Source organism: Lissotriton helveticus, chromosome 2_1, assembly GCF_964261635.1.
Source record: "Lissotriton helveticus chromosome 2_1, aLisHel1.1, whole genome shotgun sequence".
NCBI classification, from domain to species: domain Eukaryota; kingdom Metazoa; phylum Chordata; class Amphibia; order Caudata; family Salamandridae; genus Lissotriton; species Lissotriton helveticus.
In genome coordinates, this window is record NC_136059.1 from 506,969,156 (window position 1) to 506,990,978 (window position 21,823).

Here is a 21,823-nt window from a genome sequence, read left to right on the forward strand (position 1 = left end):
TGGACATTTTGTGGAAATTACTTTGTGTAAATTTTGAGAAAATAACAGGAACAAAAAGCTATAAGGTAATGAAGCATACTCCGAACAGCATAACAAAAAGGCATTTACTAAGAGCTTGTGTGCAGCAGGTGGCGCTCGTGAGTCATATTCTGGCACCAGCCGTTTCTTTATTCTCAGACCAGGTTAATTCGTCTACGAGATTGACTGACAGGTCGAATGATCATGAGAATCGGGTGGAAAGAGGGAGACTGAGCGCTTCGAGCTGCAGTGAATGCCAAGACTGGAGTTCAGGCAGCGTCTCCCACAGTTCTTCCGCCTTCTAGGATGCCAGGGGATCTCGCCGAGGCCTGCTTGAGTTACTACTCTGCCAACAACACCTTTGTAGATAGTTTTGAATGCCCCCGGCGAGGGGATGAGGCGGAACTACTGTACTGCTGCGGTTTTATCGACATGAAGTACTGCTGCAGTGAGCCCGGGAACTACTTTCCGTACAAGCATGGCTACATGTGGACACTAAGGTAAGGCGGAGGAATACCCCCAGCTGGATTCTGTTTGGGCTCTTTCTCAGCCTTGGGCTTTAATTTAAACGAACCTGTGCATTCTGGATGCTGTATTTTTTGTCAACTTCTATTGTACCGAGTAGACCAGTACACCCAAAAAGTATGAATGGGATAGAAAAGCCCAAGACCGATGTCTGCTAACTCCTTTCCAGGGATTGGTGTATGTAATTACCTTCATAGATTACTTGTAATAATAATGTTTGATTCAATGGACACACTTCCTCTTTAACCCCCATGTTTGTGTGACATAAAACTGTGTGTGAGACAGTATTACTACATGAATATCTACAGTGGCCACGTCACGATGCTTCGAATATGACAATTTGCGTCATCAAACTAAGGACCTGGGTGGTGTGATGTGACAAAGCAACGGCCAAACACACAAGGCACGTAATACAAAATAGACCATAACGCGAGGAAGGACTATTAAAGTAAGTAGTAAATACCCCGCCCCACACACACCAAAGTCACTGTTGGTGTTTCGTTGTGCGCTCACACTGTATGCTTTGGTCATGCACCTTATTTCACAACATGTTCGTTATATTGAGTCGGAGTGGCGGTGTTTGTTAAGGGTTGCTGTAATGTGTGGACTATACCTTGAGAGCGTTTAGAAATACGTGAAGTGGGCGGCTAACACGAAGTTAGTCGCATTGAAAAGCTCGAATATTTTTTATTGTGCGGTGACAAAATTTCAATAAGGAACGGTGACAAAATTTCAATAAGGAACGTTTGACAGGCATTCCTAAATTTTAGAATCTCTGCTGTCAAAAACAGAAAATTAATTTTCACTGACTATTGTCCTTGGAAATGCGGTTGGCAGCACTTTAAAAACACACATTGTGATCAAATTCGGCTGAAAGGATAGCGACTTACTAAAATGATTGCAATAGATAATAAATTACGTATAATAATTAAAAAAAAAACAGCGAGGCATAACTTTAAAACCATTTTCATTAGTGTGCACAGGTGATGCTGGGTCTGGCATTCATTCTTGTGGGAAACAGGTGTTGGAACAGTGGTGGAGCCAGGGTAGGGAGTCCTCCCACTGAGTATTTATTTATAATATTTGTAAAGCGCGTTGCCACCTGAAAGGTGTCCTGGCGCTAGTCAAATAACATGGGAAAAGGAGGGATGCAAAAAAAAAAAAAAAAAAAAAAAAGGAGGAGAGATGTAAGGATCAATTTTTTTTTTTGTCAAATCTGTTTATTAGCAACATTTCTTAGTTTTATAAAAGAAACAATACAGGAAAGATAATCACAGTGCATTGGACTTTCTCGCTGGTGGCGCAACAATATGGAATATCGGGCACATTTCTACAGGCTTTGTAACTGATAATCAAGGGACACAATGCTCGTGGACCTTGGTCAGCGGACTCGATAATTCTCGCTTCAGTGCTTACTCTAATCAGGGGTTCCACTCGGCAACTCTGGGCATTAGCTTGCCTAATCTCCACAACGGCCCCACCAATTCCGGGGATGCCTGGCTCCACCTTGGGGACTCCCAGCAGGGACCATCCCACAGGGAAAGCCAGGACGGGTTCCCCAGAGTTATACAGCGCCGGGACGCCCCGTTGCTGGGGCAGCTGTGCGCTTTACAAGTATACTACATTTACATTTACATATGTGCAGTAAGGTGAGAGATTGCCCGCCCATCGCCGATCAGGCGCAAGTTGTCAGGGCCATCGCCCGAAAGTAAATCCATAGTTGTCCACACGCTAAGTCTCTGTGTATCAGCATGAGTGAGGATGGACCCTCCCGGCACTATGAGTGCATGCAAGATTGACTTTAGTATAACAGTTGAAACCAAACAGTAAAGGAAAGGAATATGCTACTTACCAGTATGCATCTGTTCTTGGCATGTAGGGCTGCTGATATTCATATCTTGTGCATAGATCGCCGCCTAGTGTTGGGTCCGGATGATTGCACATTGTTGTCCTGGAAGAGTCTTCGAAGTATCACGAGATAGGTGGCTCCTCCCTCGGACTAGAGTGCGCATGGGCATCCTCTCCATCCTTAGATTGTTTTTCGCCATTGTGGCAGGGATGGAGAATGATACAGTAAGTGATGTCCATGCTAGAGATTAAATTTGAGTGCTACAGCTGCGACAGGCACCGGGGAGGAGGGAGGGCGATATGAATATCAGCAGCCCTACATGCCAAGAACAGATGCATACTGGTAAGTAGCATATTCCGTTCGAGGCATGTGGGCTGCTGAATTCATATCGTGTGCATAGAATGTATAGCAGTCTCCCTTTAGCGGTGGTTGCCCGTGCCAGCTGCAGCAGTCTGAAAAAGAGTCTGGAGTACAGCCTGTCCTACAGCTGCTTGCTGTTTGGAGTGTACATCTACGCAGTAGTGTTTGGTAAATGTATGTATGGTAGTCCATGTGGCTGCTCTACATAGGTCTTCTAGAGGAATGTTTCCTAGGAAAGCCATGGATGCCCCTAATTTGCGTGTTGAATGCGCTTTTGGGGGTACTGTTAATGTGCGTTTAGCTTTCTGATAACAAATTTGTATGCACTTAACAATCCATCTGGCTATACCCGATTTGGAAATGGGGTTGCCTTTGTGCTGTGGTGAAAAGGCAACAAACAGTTGCTTAGTTTTTCGGAAAGGTTTTGTCCTGTCTATAAAGTACAGGAGAGCTCTCTTAACGTCTACGGTATGTAGAGCTCTTTCTGCCACTGAATCTGGATTTGGGAAGAACACTGGCAGTTCTATAGCTTGATGGATGTGAAACTGGGATACCACCTTTGGCATAAATTTAGGGTTTGTCCGTAGCACAACCCTATTCGCGTGAATTTGTATGAATGGCTCCTGAATAGTTAGAGCTTGCAGCTCACTAACTCTTCTAAGGGATGTAATCGCCACTAGAAAAGCCACTTTCCATGTTAGGAATTGTATCTCACACGAGTGAAGAGGTTCAAAAGGTGGTCCAATTAGTCTGGTTAGAACTACGTTCAAGTTCCAGAAAGGCGAAGGTGGGTGTCTTGGAGGAATCACTCGTTTGAGTCCCTCCATGAAAGCTTTAATAGCAGGGACTCTGAAGAGTGAAAGGTGCTGCCTGTTCTGAAGATAAGCTGCCACCGCAGCTAAATGTATACGTATGGAACTGTAAGCCAGATTGCAGCTGTGCAAATGCAACAGGTAACATATGATGTTTTGAGTAGATGCATCTAGCGGATTTATGTCATTATTGTTGCAATAGATGACAAATCGTTTATACTTCGCCGCACAGCATGCTCTGGTAGTAGGTCTTCTTGCCTCTTTGATAATATTCATACAGTCAGGAGGCAAGTTCAGGTAACCAAACTCTATGACTTCAGGAGCCAGATCGCAAGGTTCAACTGTTGCGGATCTGGGTGCTGAATGTCGCCATGGCACTGCGTTAAAAGACTGGGTGTTAATCTCAGCCTTTGATGAGGCACCACGGAAAGTTCTAGGAACGGGGTGTACCATGGTTGCCTTGCCCACGTTGGAGCAACTAAGATGAGTGTCATTGAGTGTTGTCGCAGTTTGCGTGCCACTAGTGGTATGAGCGGGGCTGGGGGAAAAGCGTACGCAAACTTGCCCGACCAGTTCATCCATATCGCATTGCCCCGAGACTGTGGATGTGAAAACCTGGCGGCGAAGCTTTGGCATTTTGCGTTTTCCCTTGTGGCGAACAGGTCTATCTCTGGGTGACCCCACTGCTGGAAGTACGGTTGAAGCACTGAGGGATGTATCTCCCACTCGTGCATTTGGTGGCTGTGTCTGCTGAGCAGATCCGCCATCTGGTTGTCCTTGCCTGGGAGGTGTTCGGCCATGAGGAAGATGTTTCTCTGAATGGCCCACTTCCATATGCTTTGCACTAGATGTGACAACTGTGGAGAGTGTGTCCCTCCCTGCTTCTGTATGTAGTACATGGCAGTCATGTTGTCCGTCCGGATCAATACGACTTTGTTGCACAAATGTACCTTGAACACCTTCATTGCCAGGAAGATTGCCATGAGTTCCAGCAGGTTGATGTGCATCTTCTTCTGCTGTGTCGTCCACAGCCCCTGCACATGCGCTCCCCATCCCAGGAGAGATGCGTCCGTCGTCAGCACTATTTGTGGCACAGGCTCTTGGAAAGGTCGATCCCTGCAAAGGTTTAGCGGGTTCCACCAATGCAGAGAGTTGTATGCGCGACCGGTCACCAACAATAGGTCTTTCAATTGTCCTTGAGCCTGGTTCCACTGCTGTGCTAGGCACTCCTGAAGTGGACACATGTGTAGTCTCGCGTGAGGGACTATGAAGATGCAGGAGGCCATCATGCCTATCAACTGCATAAACACCCGTGCTGGGAGCGAGTGTTGGGGTCTGAATCCCTGGATCAGCGATTGAATGTTGTTGATTCTCGCTGAGTGTGGCTGAGCCTTTGCTGCCAGAGTGTCTATTGTTGCTCCCAGGTACTGTTGTACGTGGGGGGGGTTGGAGATGAGACTTTGTGTAGTTTAATGAGAATCCGAGGCTGTGTAGGAGGCGAATAGTACGGGACATGTGGTCGGCACATTGCTGGGCTGACTTCGCTTGGATAAGCCAGTCGTCCAGATAGGGGTAGACGTGAATATGGTTTCTCCGCAGGTGCGCCGCTACTGTCGCTAGGCACTTGGTAAACACCCTTGGGGCAGTTGTCACCCCGAAAGGCAGTACCTTGAACTGGTAGTGCTGATTTTGTATGGTAAACCTGAGATACTTCCTGTGTGCTGGATGTATTGGTATGTGGAAATACGCATTCTTTAGGTCTAATGTTGCAAGGAAGCCTCCCTGACTGAGTAATGGTAGAACCTGCTGTAAAGTGAGCATGTGAAAGTGTTCTGACAAGATGTATTGGCTTAGGGGCCTGACGTCTAGTATTGGCCTGAGAGACCCGTCCTTTTTGGGGATTAAGAAGTACAGCGAGTACACCCCTGTACCCTGTTGCTGTATAGGGACAAGTTCTATGGCCCCTTTTTGCAGCATGCTGATGACTTCCTGCTGCAATAAGTCTATGTGCTCTGCGGACATAGGACGGTGTCTTGGGGGTATGTTGGGAGGACTGGATGTTAGCTCTAGACAATAGCCGTACTGAATAGGTTGTCTCACCCACCTGTCTGTGGTAATGCTCTCCCAGACTGGCAGGAACTGTTGTAATCTGCCCCCGACCGGTGTTACATGGTCTGGGAGCAATGACAAGGTGTCACTGTTTAGTATTGGCGGAGGATCTGGTGTTGTTATTCCCTCGTCCTCTGCCTTTGCTGCTGTTGCCACGGTATCCACCTCTATTGTTCTTATTATAGGTGGTTTGCGTGCTCCCTTTATTGTATGGAGTGTGCTGGGATGCCTGTCCTCTTGTAGCTCCTCTGTTACGGGAGCGACGAAAGGAGCCGCCTCTGAATTGTTGTGACTGCAAGGCACCCATGAATTTGGCTGTCTCCGTGTCTTTTTTAATATTCTCTAAGATTGTGTCCACATCAGGACCAAATAAAAAATCAGGGTTAACAGGCTGATTTAATAATGTGGTTTGAATCTCAGGTTTGAACCCAGAGATGCGCAACCAAGCATGTCTCCTGAGCATGACACTTGTGTTGATTGCCCTAGCTGCGGTGTTTACTGCGTCAAGCGCACATTTAATGGATGCGTTGGATATTAGTTTCCCTTCTTGTATAAGTGTTTCTGCTTCCTATTTGTAGGCATCAGGCAAATGTTGTAGCAGTTGCTCTAGTGTGTCATAATGCGCCCTATCGTATCTGGCTAATAGGGCCTGTGTATTTGAAATTATCCAGATATTAGCTGCTTGAGCAGCTACCCTTATCCCAGATGCTTCTAATATTTTTGTCTGGAGGAGGAGCATCACCAGTAGTTTGTGAGTTGGCACGCTTACGAGCATTTGATACCACCAAAGAGTCCAATGGCAGCTGTCCCTTAATGTATGTAGGGTCCACAGGCGCCGGTCTGTATTTTCTTTCAATTCTGGGGTTAACAACCCTTGCTCTTGTGGTTTCTTTGAAAATGTCTCCTGCGTGCTTAAGAACACCTTTCAACATTGGCAATGTTTTAACTGATTTCTCTGAAGTGGAGAAAGTGTCAAACAAGAAGTCCTCTTCAATTGGGTCAGCATGCATTTCCACATCATGATTCAGTGCTGCCCATTCTATTAATGCGTTAAACGCAGCTGTATCGTCTGTTGGTGAAGTTTTGACAGGATAAGAAGGAGTATAAGGAATAGTCTGACTCCCCCGGGTCAATAGTGTCTGCCTAGGCTTGAGTCTGGTCATCTTGATCCGTGTCCGCAGGGTAATCATATTGTTCATTATAGTCATACCCCATATCCTCATTAGTGCGTGTGGGCGAGTATGCAAAAGTGTCTTGGCCATGGTAGCTTACAGTCTCAAAAAGGACAGGCGATGTAGAAGAATGCCTTTTCCTTTTGAGTGGAATTTTATATGATTCCAGAGGATTTTCCGACCGGATCTTCCTTTGATAAATGGAAAGTCTGCCAGATTCGGAGTCAATGAATAGCTTCGACTGTGCATCGTAGGAGGGCTCTTGGTATACAATGTCCTCTTCTAGAGGATGACTTCTTTTTCCCCATTGACACCGTCTTGGGTGTCTCGACCCCGGTTTTCGGATCGAGCGCCTTAGGGCGTGCAGTCGGGGGCAGTCCAAACTTTATCGGTGGAAGCGACTCTTTAGACAGACTGACCTTTTTCTGGGCCGTCGTCTATAGAGGTCCGACCGACTTAGCCCTTTCGTCAGTATGCCTTTGGCCCTGCGTTGACTTTGGTGCTTGTTGCGTCGGAGGCGCGCTCTTTTGCCTCGGTTCGACGTGCTCCTTCGAGGCGCCTTTGCTTTTTGGCCCGAGGGCTTATACGAGCTGTGGCCTGTCGACTCGTTTCGGATCGAGAACCTTCCGAGACTAGAGTCCCTTGTTTGTGTCGCTATCCGTCGACGTCGACCTCGTCGGTTCGACGTGCTTGACTTTTCTGATGGACTTTAGCGCACCGGTCTTTGGCTCGATGCCCTCCATTTTTGACCTCGCAGGGTCGTCGACACTTGCTTTCTTTGTGGAATCCGATGTGTTCGAACTCTTCAATCCGAAGACTGTCTTCAGCAGTTTCGGTTTTGATATTGACTTGATGGCTTTCGGTTTCGCTTTCAGTAGTGCGACCGATGGCTCGTGTGATATGTTCTTAGCCGGGCCGAGACGCGGGGCTATAGAACGTTCCTCATGATCTTGGCTAAGGCCTTCCGGCGATGCCTCGACCTGAGCCCTTGAAAGCCTTTCAGTGTCTGTTCTGAGCTCCGTACCCACTGTTGAGCCTGGTTCATCGCTTGAGTCGTCATCGACGGCTCCGATGGGACATACGTCGTCCCTTACCTTGACAACGTTTTCATTATCGACTTCTTCTTAGTCATCTTCATAATAGTTGGAGTTATGCTCCGAACCGGGATCCGATTGCTGTCCTGGATCCTGAGCCTTGACGACCTCATCGTCTTCTTCACCGAAGATATTCACCGGGTCGGGCGCTGGCTTCGTCATCGTGTGCCTCGCCGCACGTCGGAGCCTAAGCGTCTTCTTTGACCTGAATCGAGCACAAGCTAGACAGTTGTCCTCATTGTGGTCTGGTGATAAGCACTTGTTGCACACCGGGTGGACATCGATGTGCGGGTACTTAGAGTTACAAAGGGGGCATCGTTTGAACGGGCTCCGTTCCATAGACGATCGGGCCTCTGGTGTCGAAAAGGCCACACGGCTCTCTTCGACGTCCTGCTCGAAAAGAACTGGAACAAGAACTCTGCACCGATCGAAATAACAATACCGACGACCCCGAAGGCCTTTTGGCCTTTAGAAAAGTTTCCGAACTTGAGTAAAGAAAAGTACATCCGAACCCAATGGCGGAAAAAAACAATCTGAGGATGGAGAGGATGCCCATGCGCACTGTAGTCCGAGGGAGGAGACACCTATCTCGTGATACTTTGAAGACTCTTCCAGGACAACAATGTGCAATCATCCGGACCCAACACTAGGCGGCGATCTATGCACAAGATATGAATTCAGCAGCCCACATGCCTCGAACATATAGGAAAACAATTGCAGCTGTAGGAAAATATCGATGCCTACTGGTCCCCCTCCCTCCCCCCCACAGGACGCCCCCCTCCCCCCGTACACGCTCCTCTCCCCAGATCAGAATTGTATTACACACCCGGAGCCCACAAGCCCCACTACACAAGGATGCCCTTCTAGCAGTTGAACAAACTGGGATCCATCCCGCGACACACCCTATTCTCCTGGCAGCACCGCTCAATTCTCCACCACTCCCACGCCTCCCGCCCTCTCATCCCTCTGCAAGGCATCAAGCATGCGCTCCCATCGCTCCGCCATGGGTTCCCTCCGGAGGCCCACTGTTCCCTCCCTGCGTATGGCCGTCCACTCAGCACGGGCCCACGCCTGAAGGGAAGAGACCCATGCTTGCGCGCTTGGCGGATCTTGCGCCTTCCAGCGCCTCGTAATGAGGCGCGTGGCCACCACCAACCCCAGGTCCAAGAAGCGGGAGGATGCCTTATCTTTGGGCGGTCTCTTGAATTGATGCAGTATGTACTCCAGCCACTCCAGGGGTATGTTGCGTCCAGTGCACTTACGGAGCAACTCGCCTATTGTGCCCCAGTAGGAGGCCAACCTGGGGCAGCTCCATAAGAGGTGAAGGAGCCCCGCATCTAGCTCCCCGCACCGGGGGCAAGACGCGTCCACGCGTTGGAAATACTTATTTATGAGCGCAGGTGTAAGGTAGGCCCTGTGCACGACATAGAGTTGTATTTGGCGGAAGCGCAGATTTCTGGGAATGCGCACTGGGCTTTGGAGGATTCTGCCCCAGTCTCAGTCGGACAATGCCCTGCTCAGGTCTAGCTCCCATTTACCCCTAAGGGAAGACAAACTGACCCCTGTGTGTACCCTCAATGACCCCGCAAACCAACGCACCAGGTGGCTACCCCTCCCCATGACTTGCAGATATTGTATGGTCAAATGTGTAGCAGGCTCCGAGGTCCTTTCTCCCCACTTGGCCGTCATTTTTGCCACTAGGGACCGGTGCAGCAGGAACCCCCCAGGGGGAAGCCAATCATCCGCTACCAGCGTCTTATACGGTACCAGCGCACCATCTCGGAAGAGGTCTCCCAGAGTGTGTATGTCTGCCTCTTTCCAATGATCCAACATGGGGCGCGCGAGGATTCCGGGCACCCCCAAGGAAAGCCTCCAGCAGCACCGCAGGTGCATATGTAAGCACCCTCCGGGTGATGTAGAGGGCTCTGCGAAAGCACTTGTAGGCTACCGCCAGCAGCAGCGGAGCAGGCCTTGCTGGCACTGCCAACGGATGGAACAGCTGGGTGATCCGCTCGAATGAATACTGCGACTCCACCGTGGCGGTGTCTTCCCTCCCTCTGTCCGCCAGCTATCTAGCGATCCACTGGAGCTGCGCCGCCATGTAATAATGCTCGAAACAGGGAGCAGCTAGCCCGCCTCTATCAGTCGGTAGGAACAATTTCGCGAGCGCCAACCGGTGTCGGGACGTTTCCCACAGGAAGTCCCGCAGCATCGTGTTGAGCGCTGAAAATAAGGAAGGCGGCACATAGAGAGGCAGATTGACAAAATAGTACAGGAGTCTAGGGAGCATAACCATTTTGGCCAGGGCCACCCTGCCCGTCGTGGTCAGCGGAAGAGTAGTCCAAAAACTTATCTGTGACCTGAGCGCTGCCACCGCCCTACCCAGATTGCCATCAAACAGGTTAGCCGCCTGCCTATAGACCTGTATCCCGAGGTACCGGAAGGGGTCGGCTTTCCATTGCACCCACGTGCCGCCAAGGCTGTACCCCGGGTCCTCCGTTGCCGCGTTGAAGGCATATAGACACGACTTACCCGCGTTTACCTTAAGCCCTGAAACAACTGCGAACTGCTCAACACCTGGGCCACCCCTCCGGTATGTGCGCCACATCTCTAACGAACACCAGCAGGTTGTCTGCATATAGCGAGACCTGGTGCGTCGCATCCCCCAGTGGGATCCCCGCTCCTAGAGTCTGCCGCAACATTTCCGCCAGTGGTTCCACCGCTAACGCGAATAACAGCGGGGACAGGGGGCAACCCTGACGGGTGCCTCGGCCAATCGCCACTGACTCAGAAATATAGGGACCCGGCCGCACTCGATCTTTAGGGTTCGTGTAGAGGAGCTGAACCGCCTGAAAAAGCCCTCGCCCAGATCATAGCGCGAGAGCACCGCTGCTAGGTACCTCCACTCCATGCAGTCGAAGGCCTTCTCTAAGTCGATTAGCAGGCATCCTGCCCTGGGCCAGTCACTGGCTGCCCCCTCCGCCACCCGAAAGAACCTCCTGAGGTTCAGGGTAGTGGATCTTGCCGGCACACACCCGTTCTGGTCAGGGTGCACTAGGTGTGGGACCACTACCGCAAGCCGCTCTGCAAGGATTTTCGCGAAGATTTTATAGTCCGCATTCAGTATTGCCAGCGGCCTATACGAGCCTAATGCGGCGGGGTCTCTATCCGGTTTGGGTAAGGAAACTAGAAACGCTTCCCGCTTGGACGGAGGGAACGAGCCTTCATCTATGGCTGTGTTAAACAGCTGAAGGAGCAGGGGCGCCAGCGTGTCCCTGTTTGCCTTGTAGTACTTCGCGGGCAGGCCATCCGGCCCAGGGGTCTTTCCAGTCGCCATGTCCCCGATTGCGTCTCCCACTTCGTCCAGAGTGAGCGGAGCATTGAGCTCACCCCTGTGATCCTCCGTCACCGCAGGTAAGTTGAGGGCGTCCAGGAACGCGACCAGCGCGTGTCGTGAGCCTACGCCTCGAGACTGATAGAGCTGTTTATAGTGATCAGTCAAGGCGCAGTGGATTTCTCTCTGTGTGTACACCAGTCCTCCCTCTACGGTGCGCAGCGCGCCTATAGGGGCATGACGACCTTCGCTCTGCACCAACCAGGCCAACAACCGACCAGCTCTATCTGCCTAGCTCGAGTCCTAGCCGTGTGTGCCGCGTAGTTATGACAGCGCAACTGTTCCACGAGTGACACATGCTGAGTGCGCAGTCCGTCAAGCGCACATGAATGCTCTCCCGCCCCTTCGCCCTCCCTTTCGTAGCGGAGGAGCTCCAGCTCTAGCTTCACCAGAGATTCCGACAACTTTTTCCGGATGTTCCACGTGGCCCCCAAGCAATGCCCACGAATGGCCGCTTTGTGCGCCTCCCACTCCACCAGGGCGCTGCTTGCTGTCCCCCCATTGTCCTTGAAATAAGCCAGGATAGCCGTACCCAGGGAAGACCGGAACTTGGCTTCTTCAAGCGACGCAGGCTGCAGCCGCCACGTAGGCACGGGGGGGCGGCCTGCCTCCCAACTGATCTTAAACCAAAGGGGGTTGTGGTCCGAGTGTGTTCTCCCTAAGTATTCCGTCTCGTCAAGGAGTGGAAGCAAGGACTGAGTGCCAACTATTCTATCCAGGCGGACGTGGAGTTCATGGACTGGGGAGTAGAAGGAGTAGATTCTGTCTGTGGGGTGCTGCACGCGCCAGAGGTCACCCACCCCCCAGTGCTCAAGCCAGTCTCTAAACGCCTGCGCGGTAGATGCCACTGTCGTAGCTCAAAGGGGAGGAAAGGACCTATCTAAGTGTGTGTCCAGTATCATGTTGGAAGTCCCCCCCAAGCAGCCAGGGGCGTCCAGTATACGGGTGGAGGATATGGTTCAGGCTCTCCAGATAGGCAGGTTGCTCTGTGTTCGGGGCATAGAGAGAGCCTAGTAGCAGTTCCTGGCTGTTCAGTCGCCCCCGCGCCAACGTGTACCTGCCCGCTGGGTCCACCCGCACGTCTGTACATGTGAAGGGGACCCCCACCCGCACCCAGATCAGGGTGCCGCGTGCATGTGCAGAGAAGGTTGTGCCAAAGATCTGACCCCTCCAACGCCTGCGCAACTTTTCTATCTCAACCAGCATCATATGTGTCTCCTGGAGAAGTGCTATCCCCACCCCATGGCGCTACAGGTAGGAAAACACTGAATATCTGCGAGAGGGGGTGTGCATACCGCGGATGTTCCAGGACACTATGTTAGTGTGAGTCATGTGTCAGGTCTATGTGCACGTGTATCAGAGTGAGGGAGCACCCCGCAGGGGATCCGGGAGCACCAGCAGGGGTAGGAAGACCATCGCGCTGCAATATATGAAACATGTGAATGGTCACAAACAATAGAACAAGAAGTGCGAGCCCCCAGTGAGGCTTACGTCCAAACAGTAACAAGATCCACCCCACCATAGTGAGCTTAACTCAGCGTGTGCGCTATTTGGGTTCGTGTGCTGCTGAAAATTCCAGTGCACCACATCCCCAACCCTTACCGCTTGGGATCCCAGAAGGCGCCCCATAGCATCTAATACCCATATTCTCGCTGCGGCGGTGCGTGCCCCCTGTAGGAGAGCCCTTCTGCGCGCGTAAGCTGTTAGCGCATGCTGGTCGCGACTCTGGGATGACACCCCCCTCCGCACAGCCCAGCAAGTATCCACGGCCATGCAACTATACAGTGAGGAAGGCAAACGCGGCTCAACAGCTTCCCTTATGTGCTCTCAGCAACATTTGGGGCAAAGAAACATCACTAACAGTGAGCAGTCTAACAGCAAGATTCCCGCTTCTCATTGTCCCAGGAGCACATCACATGAGGAAGTCCGCCGTCTGCGGTGTCACCACTGGCATGGCTACGTCATCAGAGAGTACAGTTGAAGGGGATGACGGGTTGCTGATGCCTGGGTCACTCCGCGTCTGCTAAGTCTGCCTGCTCACGCCATAAATTACTCCCAGATTCACGACCGCTTCAAGGGCCTCATGTCTCTCGAGCCACTTTCCTCCAGGCTAGGAGCCGCTGGGCCGGTGTTCTGGCCGCGACTGGCACCTCGTTTCCTACGCCTCCTCGACTTTTGCACCTGCCATTCACCTCCCCCTTCCACGGTCTCAGGCTGCGTTCCCTTCCATTGCCCTGTCTCCTCCAGCCAGTCCCATACATCCGATGGCGCATCGAAGAAGCGGGCCCCATCTTTAGTGATCACTCTGAGCCGAGAAAAGAACAACAAGGAGTACGGAAGACCCAGCTCCCGCAACTGCTTCTTCACCGACAGGTAGGTGCTTCTCCGTCTCTGCACCGTCGCCGTGTAGTCGGGGAAGAACATCACATGATGTGCCTCACCGTCAGATCGTCCAGCTTCCTTGTCTCTCGCAGCACCACATCCCGGTCGCGGTAATTGAGCAGTTTAAAAAGGAACGGCCGGGCGCCGGGGCGAGGCCTCTGCGCCGGCACCCTATGCGCTCGCTCCACAACAAAGTGCAGGGACAACACCGCCGAGGGCAGGAGATCTCTCAACCAGGACTCAATTAATTTCTCCGGATCTTTCCCTTCTTCGCCTTCCGGGAGCCCAACCACGCGGACATTGTTGCGGCGGGAGCGGCCCTCCGCATCCTCCATACGGTCCTCCTGCACGTGTACCCTGACAAGGATGTCCTGAAGCGCCGAGGTGTGCTGCTGCACCACCGGCTGCAACTCCTGGAACGACTGTCGTTGCTCCGTGACTGTATCCGCCAGTTTGCGGTGGTCTGCGCAAAGTAAGGTGAAGTCCGACGTCACCTTATCAATTCGGGTCTCAAGTGACGTCTTTGTCTGCTCCAGCGCGGTCCCAATGCGTTCCACCGCCGCCAGTACGGAATCCATTTTGGCCGCAAGGGCCGCCGCCGGACCCAGACCATCACCCTGTGAGCCATGCGGTTGACCCGGTCCATCCACAGCTTGCTGTTTCTGCAGGGTTTTATCCCTGACCCTGAGCCTGCAAATCGCAAGTTGCTGCGCAGACGGCATCCACTCTCAATGGCAGCTGTCAGACCCCCTGCTCCAGGCCCCTGCGAAGAAAACGCCTCCCTAGGCCAGTGCCCACAGACGCCACCTAAGGGATATCCAAACCAGTCCGAGTGTCCCCGCAGGCGAGGCTCCAACCCCCAGCAGACCACACTCACCCCACGGGCGCCTCGGGGGGGAAACCAACCGACACCGCACAGTCTGGTAGGGCACACCTCTCCAGTCCTATAGGGACCCCACCTGCTCCAGCAGGCCCGCACCGATGAGTCACTACTATGGCCCTTCCACAGCCCCCTGGAGCACAGGGCCCAGCGTCGCAATATCAGGATCCAGCGCCTGTTCGCAGTTCTGTTTGTACAAGGCCGCCCTCAGGCGCCTCGCCTAGTGTGGGCCTTGGCCAGCCATCCCGGGTGCAGCTGCAGGCGTGATGACACCAGATGGCGCCCAGGGCCTAGTCCCAGCAGCCACGGCCCAGGGATAACAGATGCAGCCGCATAGTGAGCCCCCAGCAACACCCAGTGCAGCTATCCGTCTCAGTGCCGCTGTCCAGACTAGGGTGCGATCACCGGCCAGTGGGTGCAGCAGCATTTGTTCAGCCTCCGTCTCTGCCAGCCGGCGCCAGTCCCCGGCGCGCCCCAGCAGCAGCCCACCGCACGACGCTGCCCACAATGATTGCGCTCCTGCGCAAACCGAGGCGGCAACAGTTCAGACACCTCCACGGGCAGGCAATGGCAACAGTAGATCGTCGGCGGCCCCAGCAGCCGAAGCCCCCGCCACACTACCAGGGCAGGCAGCACACGTTCCAGGCTGCGGTCTCCTGATGATCTCCCCCACAGGGCGTTAAAGCGTACCAGGCGCAGGAGAGGTAAGATGGCGCTCGCACCTCCACTAAAATGGGCCCAGCACTCGGAACGGCAATCCAAAGGCGCGAATCTCAGCCCGGTGCGGCCGCCCGGGTGTCACAGGCCACAGGCAGCCATCCTCACGGGAACACCATCGGGCCCAAAAGTCCGCACAAGGCAGGGTCGCGGTAATCCCGGATGCCCCCGGGCCCCAGGGGAACCGCCGCTGTCCTCCACCGGCTCTCTTGTGTCCCCCAGCGGCCGTGCCTCCCAAACTATGGCGGCTTTGCGTGCAAGGGCAGCCCCACTCCACACAACAGTCTCGCTCTGCAGGAGCTGCCCGAGCCGCCAGCACCGGCTCCACACCTCACCTCCAGTCCGGGACAGTGCTGTCCTAGAGATGTCGCCCCGTGGGGTGATCGCTCTTCTCCAGCCTCAAGCGTCGGCGACCTCCACACCAGGGCCACCAAGCCCCGTGCCCACCTTCCGGAGTGTAGCGTCGGCCGCCCAAACAACACAGCGCCTCAGGACCTCTCACTGTGTGCTCCGGGTCCCGCACTCCGCTGATGGCAGGGCCCTGCCAGCCGTATCTCCGACACCTCCGGCGGGAGGGGCCTCTGGAAGCCGCCTCGAGCCCGCTCCCAGCAGCAGGCCTCCAGGCCGCGATCCGTGCCGGCCACGGAAGCCACCACGCACCTTCGTTTCTCGGTGCGCGGCCCTCGCTGCCAAGGCTGCCACTCCGCCCGCTACTCCTCCAGGCAGCGCCGGCTCCTCCACAGGCTTCACAGACCCCCAGGGGCCCGGATCAGCGCCCGGCAGCCCGGAGCCTCACCCCTCTTCTGTAATGGCCGCCGGTCTCTCCGCACAGCCCTCCGCCTCGGGCCGCCCCACTGCCGCGCTCAGTCTCAGCCGGGCACAAGTCAGTCCGGTAAGTTCCCGCCGCGATCCCACACCAGCACCGCACGGTACAGGCTCTGGGGGTACCTCCGGTAGGGTAAATGTAGGATAATTAGGGGTTGTTCAGAGCGGAGCTCTACACTGGCACGTCTGCCATGTTGGCTGGCTAGCCACGCCCCCAGCGAGAGATGTAAGGATCAATGAATGAAGACTCTGGAGAAGAAAGCCATCTGAAACTTCGCCCATTTACTCAGGAGAAGAGCCGTATCTTAAATGCCTTCATGAACTAGAACAGACTCCCTCGGTTACTTAGTTAGGGAAGGTAAAAAGTCTTAAGTGCCCTCATAAATCGTAACAGATCGGTCAGAGGAAGGAACTCCCAAGCAGGGCCGCCCTGACCATGAAGGACCGAGCGCCTTGCCTGAATTTTCTGAACGTGGTCACGCATAGCAGTCAGATTGGCTGCTGTGTGCGCAAGGACAGCGAAGGCTCTGATCCTCACTCCGAGCGGACCAGCGATTGGCTGCTGTGTGCACAAGGACAGCGAAGGCTCTGATCCTCACTCCGAGCGGACCAGTGATTGGCTGCTGTGCTTCACTCCGAGTGGACGAGTGATTGGCTGCTGTGTGCGCAACGACAGCGAAGGCCCTGATCCTCACTCCGCGCGGACCAGTGATTGGCTGTTGTGTGCGCAAAGACAGCGAGGGCCCAGATCCTCACTCCGAGTGGACCAGTGATTGGCTGCTGTGTGCGCAAGGACAGCGACGCGCTGATCCTCACTCCAAGTAGACCAGTGATTGGCTGCTGTGTGCGCAAGGGCAGCGACGCTCTGATCCGCACTCCGAGTGGACCAGTGATTGACGTGATAGATATCGCATCTGAAAACAATGCAACTCTGTGGGCCGTGACCTCACAGACCTGCTACTGAAACTGCTGCATAATTGGTATCACGCCCCAGGCTGACATCAAGCGGTGGTCCACTACGAAAGGGAAATTCTTGAGTCTCTTAGGTCCCCCCTTCAGCAGGTATATGCCGCGGACCCGGGCATCTCAGAGGTCTCTTATTCCCCTTATTTGCAAGGGCTGACCCTCCCTTCTATCTCCACACCCGCCCAGAAGGACTTGGATGCAGCTCTATCAGTGGAGGAGGTGCGAGCGGCCCTCGCCCGCTTGCCGCACGCAAAGACACCGGGCAGTGACGGCTGCCCGCCGGAGTTTTACCAGGAGTTTGGAGACGCAATGGCACGTCTTTTGGTGCAGGTCTACGCCGAAGTCTTTGAGACCGGATCGCTCCCGCTGAGTATGTCCAGTGGAGAAATTTGTATGATCCTTAAACCGGGGGGGGGGGACAAGCTCGACCCGTCCGCATAGCGCCCTATCACCATGACCAATACTGACGTTAAAATTCTAACTAAATTATTGGCCAACGTTTGGCCCCGCAGATGGCGCATTTGGTCCACCCGGACCAATGCGGCTTTATTCCAGGGCGTAACACCGCCATGAATCTGAGGCGCTTGAATCATATCATGCATGAGGTTCAGGGGTTGGATGAGCAGATGGTGCTCGTATCAGTTGACCTGGCCAAGGCGTTTGACACCGTGGACTGGGCTTACCTACAGGAGGTTCTCCGGGTGATGGGCCTAGGCCCGAACTTTTGCCGTTGGGTCCGTATTTTATACAACTCCCCCAGAGCTCGGGTGAGATTGGGGACGGCGCGTTCGGAGGAGTGGCAGTTGGGGCGGGGTACACGACAGGGGTGTCCCCTTTCACCACTTCTCTTCACTCTTGCGATAGAGCCTTTGGCTGTCCGGATTAGTCTGGAGATGTCGCAGTGGGGCATACAAGTGAGAGATACGTGCAACATTATCTCTTTGTACACTGACGATGCCTTGTTTTACCTAAATGCCCCGAGGGAGGCGCTTCCAGTGTTGCTTAATCAGTTGGATCGATTTGGGGATGCGTCGGGACTGCGGCTCAATAGACGTAAGTCTTTGATTTACCCGTTGTCGGGATTCGGCACAGTGCCCGGGGACAATTTGCCGGAGATCGGGCTCTGTTGGGAGACGGATACTTTTCGTTACTTAGGGATTCAGGTGGCGCCTACGGAGGTGAGATCCCTGGCCTGTAATATTGATAAGGTGCTTCAGTCCCTGCAGCGCTCCGTGTCCTTTTGGAACACCCTCCCGCTGTCCCTCATGGGCCGGCTTTCTATCGCTAAGATGGTGATGTTGCCTAGGACTCTTTATATACTGCAAAATACGTTGTGTCCCCTCCCCCCTAGGGTCTTTCGCACACTGAATGCGCTCCTTACGTCCCTACTGTGGGCGAACCGACCTAGCCGGGTTGCCCTTCACACAGTGATGCGATCCTATGATGAGGGTGGCCTGGAGGCCCCACGCTTTGACCTGTACTATTATGCTGCGCAGCTGCTGCCAGCCGCCAGATGGTTTGCGGAATCAGAGGTTTGGGAGACGCAGCTGTTGGCGGGTACAGCGACTGTGCAGGAGCTTCAGGTGGCATTGATGCGGGGAAGGGGGGCAAGCAAGACTCTGCCCTACATAGTGAGACATAAGGCGAATGTCTGGCACCGCTTTGTTGAGAGGGTGCTCCGGGCGGCGCCCTTCCACAGAGACCTGTCGCTTTGGATCCTGGCGCCCATGGTGGCGTTGGAGAAGCAAATGTCCTTTCGGGCCTGGCGGGAGGGAGGCTGTGAGACCCTGGCAGATCTGTACCCTTCCGAAACCTTTTTGTCATATGAACAAGCGGAGGAGGCTTTCGCCCTGGGTAGAGGACAGTTCCTGCATTACCAGGGATTGCAAGATGTGGTGAGGTCGCTGTGGATACAGTGTCTAGAGATTCCCCCAGTGACTCATACCCTGGACATTATATTGTCTTGTGGCAGAGGACGTCGACTTATTTCCACGCCGGTGCCTCCGGCGTGGGCGGCTTGGGAGGTGGAATTGGGCGCTCCAGTGGAGCAGGATCAACGCAAGCAAATAGGGGCCCTTACAAAGAAGGTCTCTTGTAATGCGCGCTTTAAGCTAATACATTTGAATTTCCTGCACCGCACCTATCTCACTCCGAGCTTACTGCAGCGTTACTCCCCGGGTAGGAGGGATGATTGCCCCAGATGCGGCCTGGGGTAGCGGGGTTCTTGCACTTGGCCTGGGGATGTCCAACGGTCCAGAGTTTTTGGGGGAGGGCGCTGGAACATATCACTGCCACAACGGGGATTCGCATTACACCGACACCTTTACACTGCTTGTTGGCATTGGTACCTAGGCCGAAGAAACGGAAATTGTCTTACAAATTGATGCAATTGATGCTGGTGCTGGCCAGGCGCAGGGTGGCTATCACTTGGATAGGTCAGAGGGCCCGGAGATTCCCAGGTGGCTGAGTGATGTGCGGGAGTGGTCCCTGGCGGAGGAGGCACATATGCAGAGCTGTAGGAGGGACGAGAGGCTGCAGGAGGACCTGTTGGCCTGGCGTGTAATGTGTCCCACGATAGGGGTCCTGGACCACGCCTCCCATAGTGAGACAGAGGGGACGAATGGAGAGTTATTCTCACCGATGGGTTCGGGAGCTGAGGATGATACTGGGGACGCCCCTGGAGTCACGGTGAAGGTGGAGTGAGGTGTAGGGACTGGCCAAGGGCTCGCAGGGCGTTAACTGTTGCCTGATAATATGCAATGTGTCATGGGTAACTATGTATTTCAGTGTGACCTCTGGTCAACCAACCGTGCCTTAATGAGTCTGTCAATGTGCATATGTGATGTTTTGATGCCAATAGGGGGATGTTATTCGTTGTTTATTTTCTGCAAAATGTCAAGAAATAAAGTTTAAAAAATATATATATATAGAGAGAGAGCGAAAAGGAACAATGTTTTGACCTATTCATATTTGTTTATAACAAAGGGCATTTCTTTTTAGGCTAGCACAGAGATTTCATGTAAGCTTAGTCTGATATTACCTATTGTCTGAGATTTTCTTATCATGGCACTTTATTGATAACGTTTCAGCTGGCCAAATTCCCAGTCAGTTGAGATGGACAGAGAATTAACAACCTAGATAACAATATACATTTTAGAAAGACTGTTAATACTTTTTAAAAGGTAAGATCTGTCCCCTTAATATCGAAAATGGCTTACTGATGTTTGCACCAACCCCCAACTGGTTTCCAAAGATTAGCTCTAACATTGGGTGAGAACTATTATTACCTTTTAACAAGTGTTCCAAATCCGATTAAAGAAGGATTAATCCACGAATATTGATGCAATCCGGCACACAACAAGAAATTCCTAGTGGATACAACGAATATTGAAGACAATTATGTCAACATTCCAATTTTTTTGGGTCAGGTTATGCCTAGACGAGAAAGTAACGGAGGAGGAGTGAATGGTTCAGCGCTCAGAGCCGAGACTCTCACGGCGGTGGACTGTGAATCTTCTACTGTAAGCCCTGGCCTCACCGTAGTATTGCTATCCAGGCTTGGAGCTGGGCACCAAGTCCTGCCAAGTATCACGCATTAGGCGTGACTCTAACGCATTTCAGTGTGGTGATCCGCATCACCGGATTGAAATGCATTGTTACGCATTTGCATAGTGTCTGAGCGTCAACGAAGTGCTGCCTAAAACAGTAATATTATGAGTGTGGCAGCTAACAGTGAGGCTCTGCACCTGCCGGCTTGGTGCTGTAGCTGAGGTAAGGTTGCTGCTAGGCAGCTCCCTGGCTGCTACAATGTATCCTAAAAGTCCGCTGTGCGGCTCAGCTCTTGCACGGTAATAAGTGCGACTGCGCAAAGGCTACTAACTGCCACAGCCAGGGAGGCCACAGTAAGATAAAGCCATACCTGGCGCCACCGGGTGACGTCACGTCACGTCCTGCTGCCGAAAGCAGGGAGTTTGTTTTGGAAGGAACTAAACAGAGGCGATGTTGCAAATCAGCATGGCGGGGGCCTGCAGCTCTGCCTGCTCGCACCGCCGGCCGCCGCCTCCTATGTCACCGTGTGGCTCACCTTTCTCTGTGCGAGGAGATGAGCAACTGCTGTATTTAATTTGAACCCCGGCCGCCGCTGCAAATTTAATTGCTTAGAGAGGAAACTGGCTGGGAAACTGTTTTTGAAGAGTAGCGGCTTACTCTCTTCAATATCATGACCTGATTGATGACCATTAAGGCCCCCAGGTAACTCTTCGGACTGTCTCGTGCTCCTTAGACCACTGAAATAGAGTCAGCTGCCTGGCAAGTGGTTGGGAATGTGCCTGCTGATGCGACACGTCTTTGCAATTCTACAAATGTAAAGCATCATTTTTTTTCATGACAACATTAAAGCTGGGGTGAAGCACGTTTCTTGTTTCCATTACTTTAGGGGTCACTGTTATATCCATGACAAGCATCCTCAGCCATTAAATTGGTAGCCCGAGGTGACCTTGCAACTGGAATGCACTGGGCTGGGAGGTTCGTGGGAAAAAAAATTATTTCATTTAAAAAACAAAAATGAGTCAAAAGCGATTCAGACACTTGAGTTTTGTGTCAGCTGAAGGTAGGCAGCGCTGCTTGCACCGCGTTGTTGTGAGGTAGGCGTTTATTTTCATTTAATTAGCTGTTCCAGCAATGGGAACCGTCACCTGATCCCACTGGCCACTGAGATAAT

The 21,823-nt window shown here is 53.0% G+C and overlaps 1 protein-coding gene across 3 annotated transcripts in view; it reads left to right on the top strand.

Annotated features, from left to right (window-relative positions):
- Positions 1-210: 210 nt before the first annotated feature.
- Positions 211-21,823, top strand: part of SHISAL2B (shisa like 2B) — a 221,288-nt gene continuing 199,675 nt past the window's right edge. For all 3 annotated transcript variants that reach the window (XM_078675145.1, XM_078675146.1, XM_078675147.1), the window contains exon 1: positions 211-518. In XM_078675145.1, coding sequence (XP_078531271.1) covers positions 325-518 — 194 coding nt within the window. In that variant the 5' untranslated portion in view covers positions 211-324. The remainder of the gene's footprint in view (positions 519-21,823) is intronic.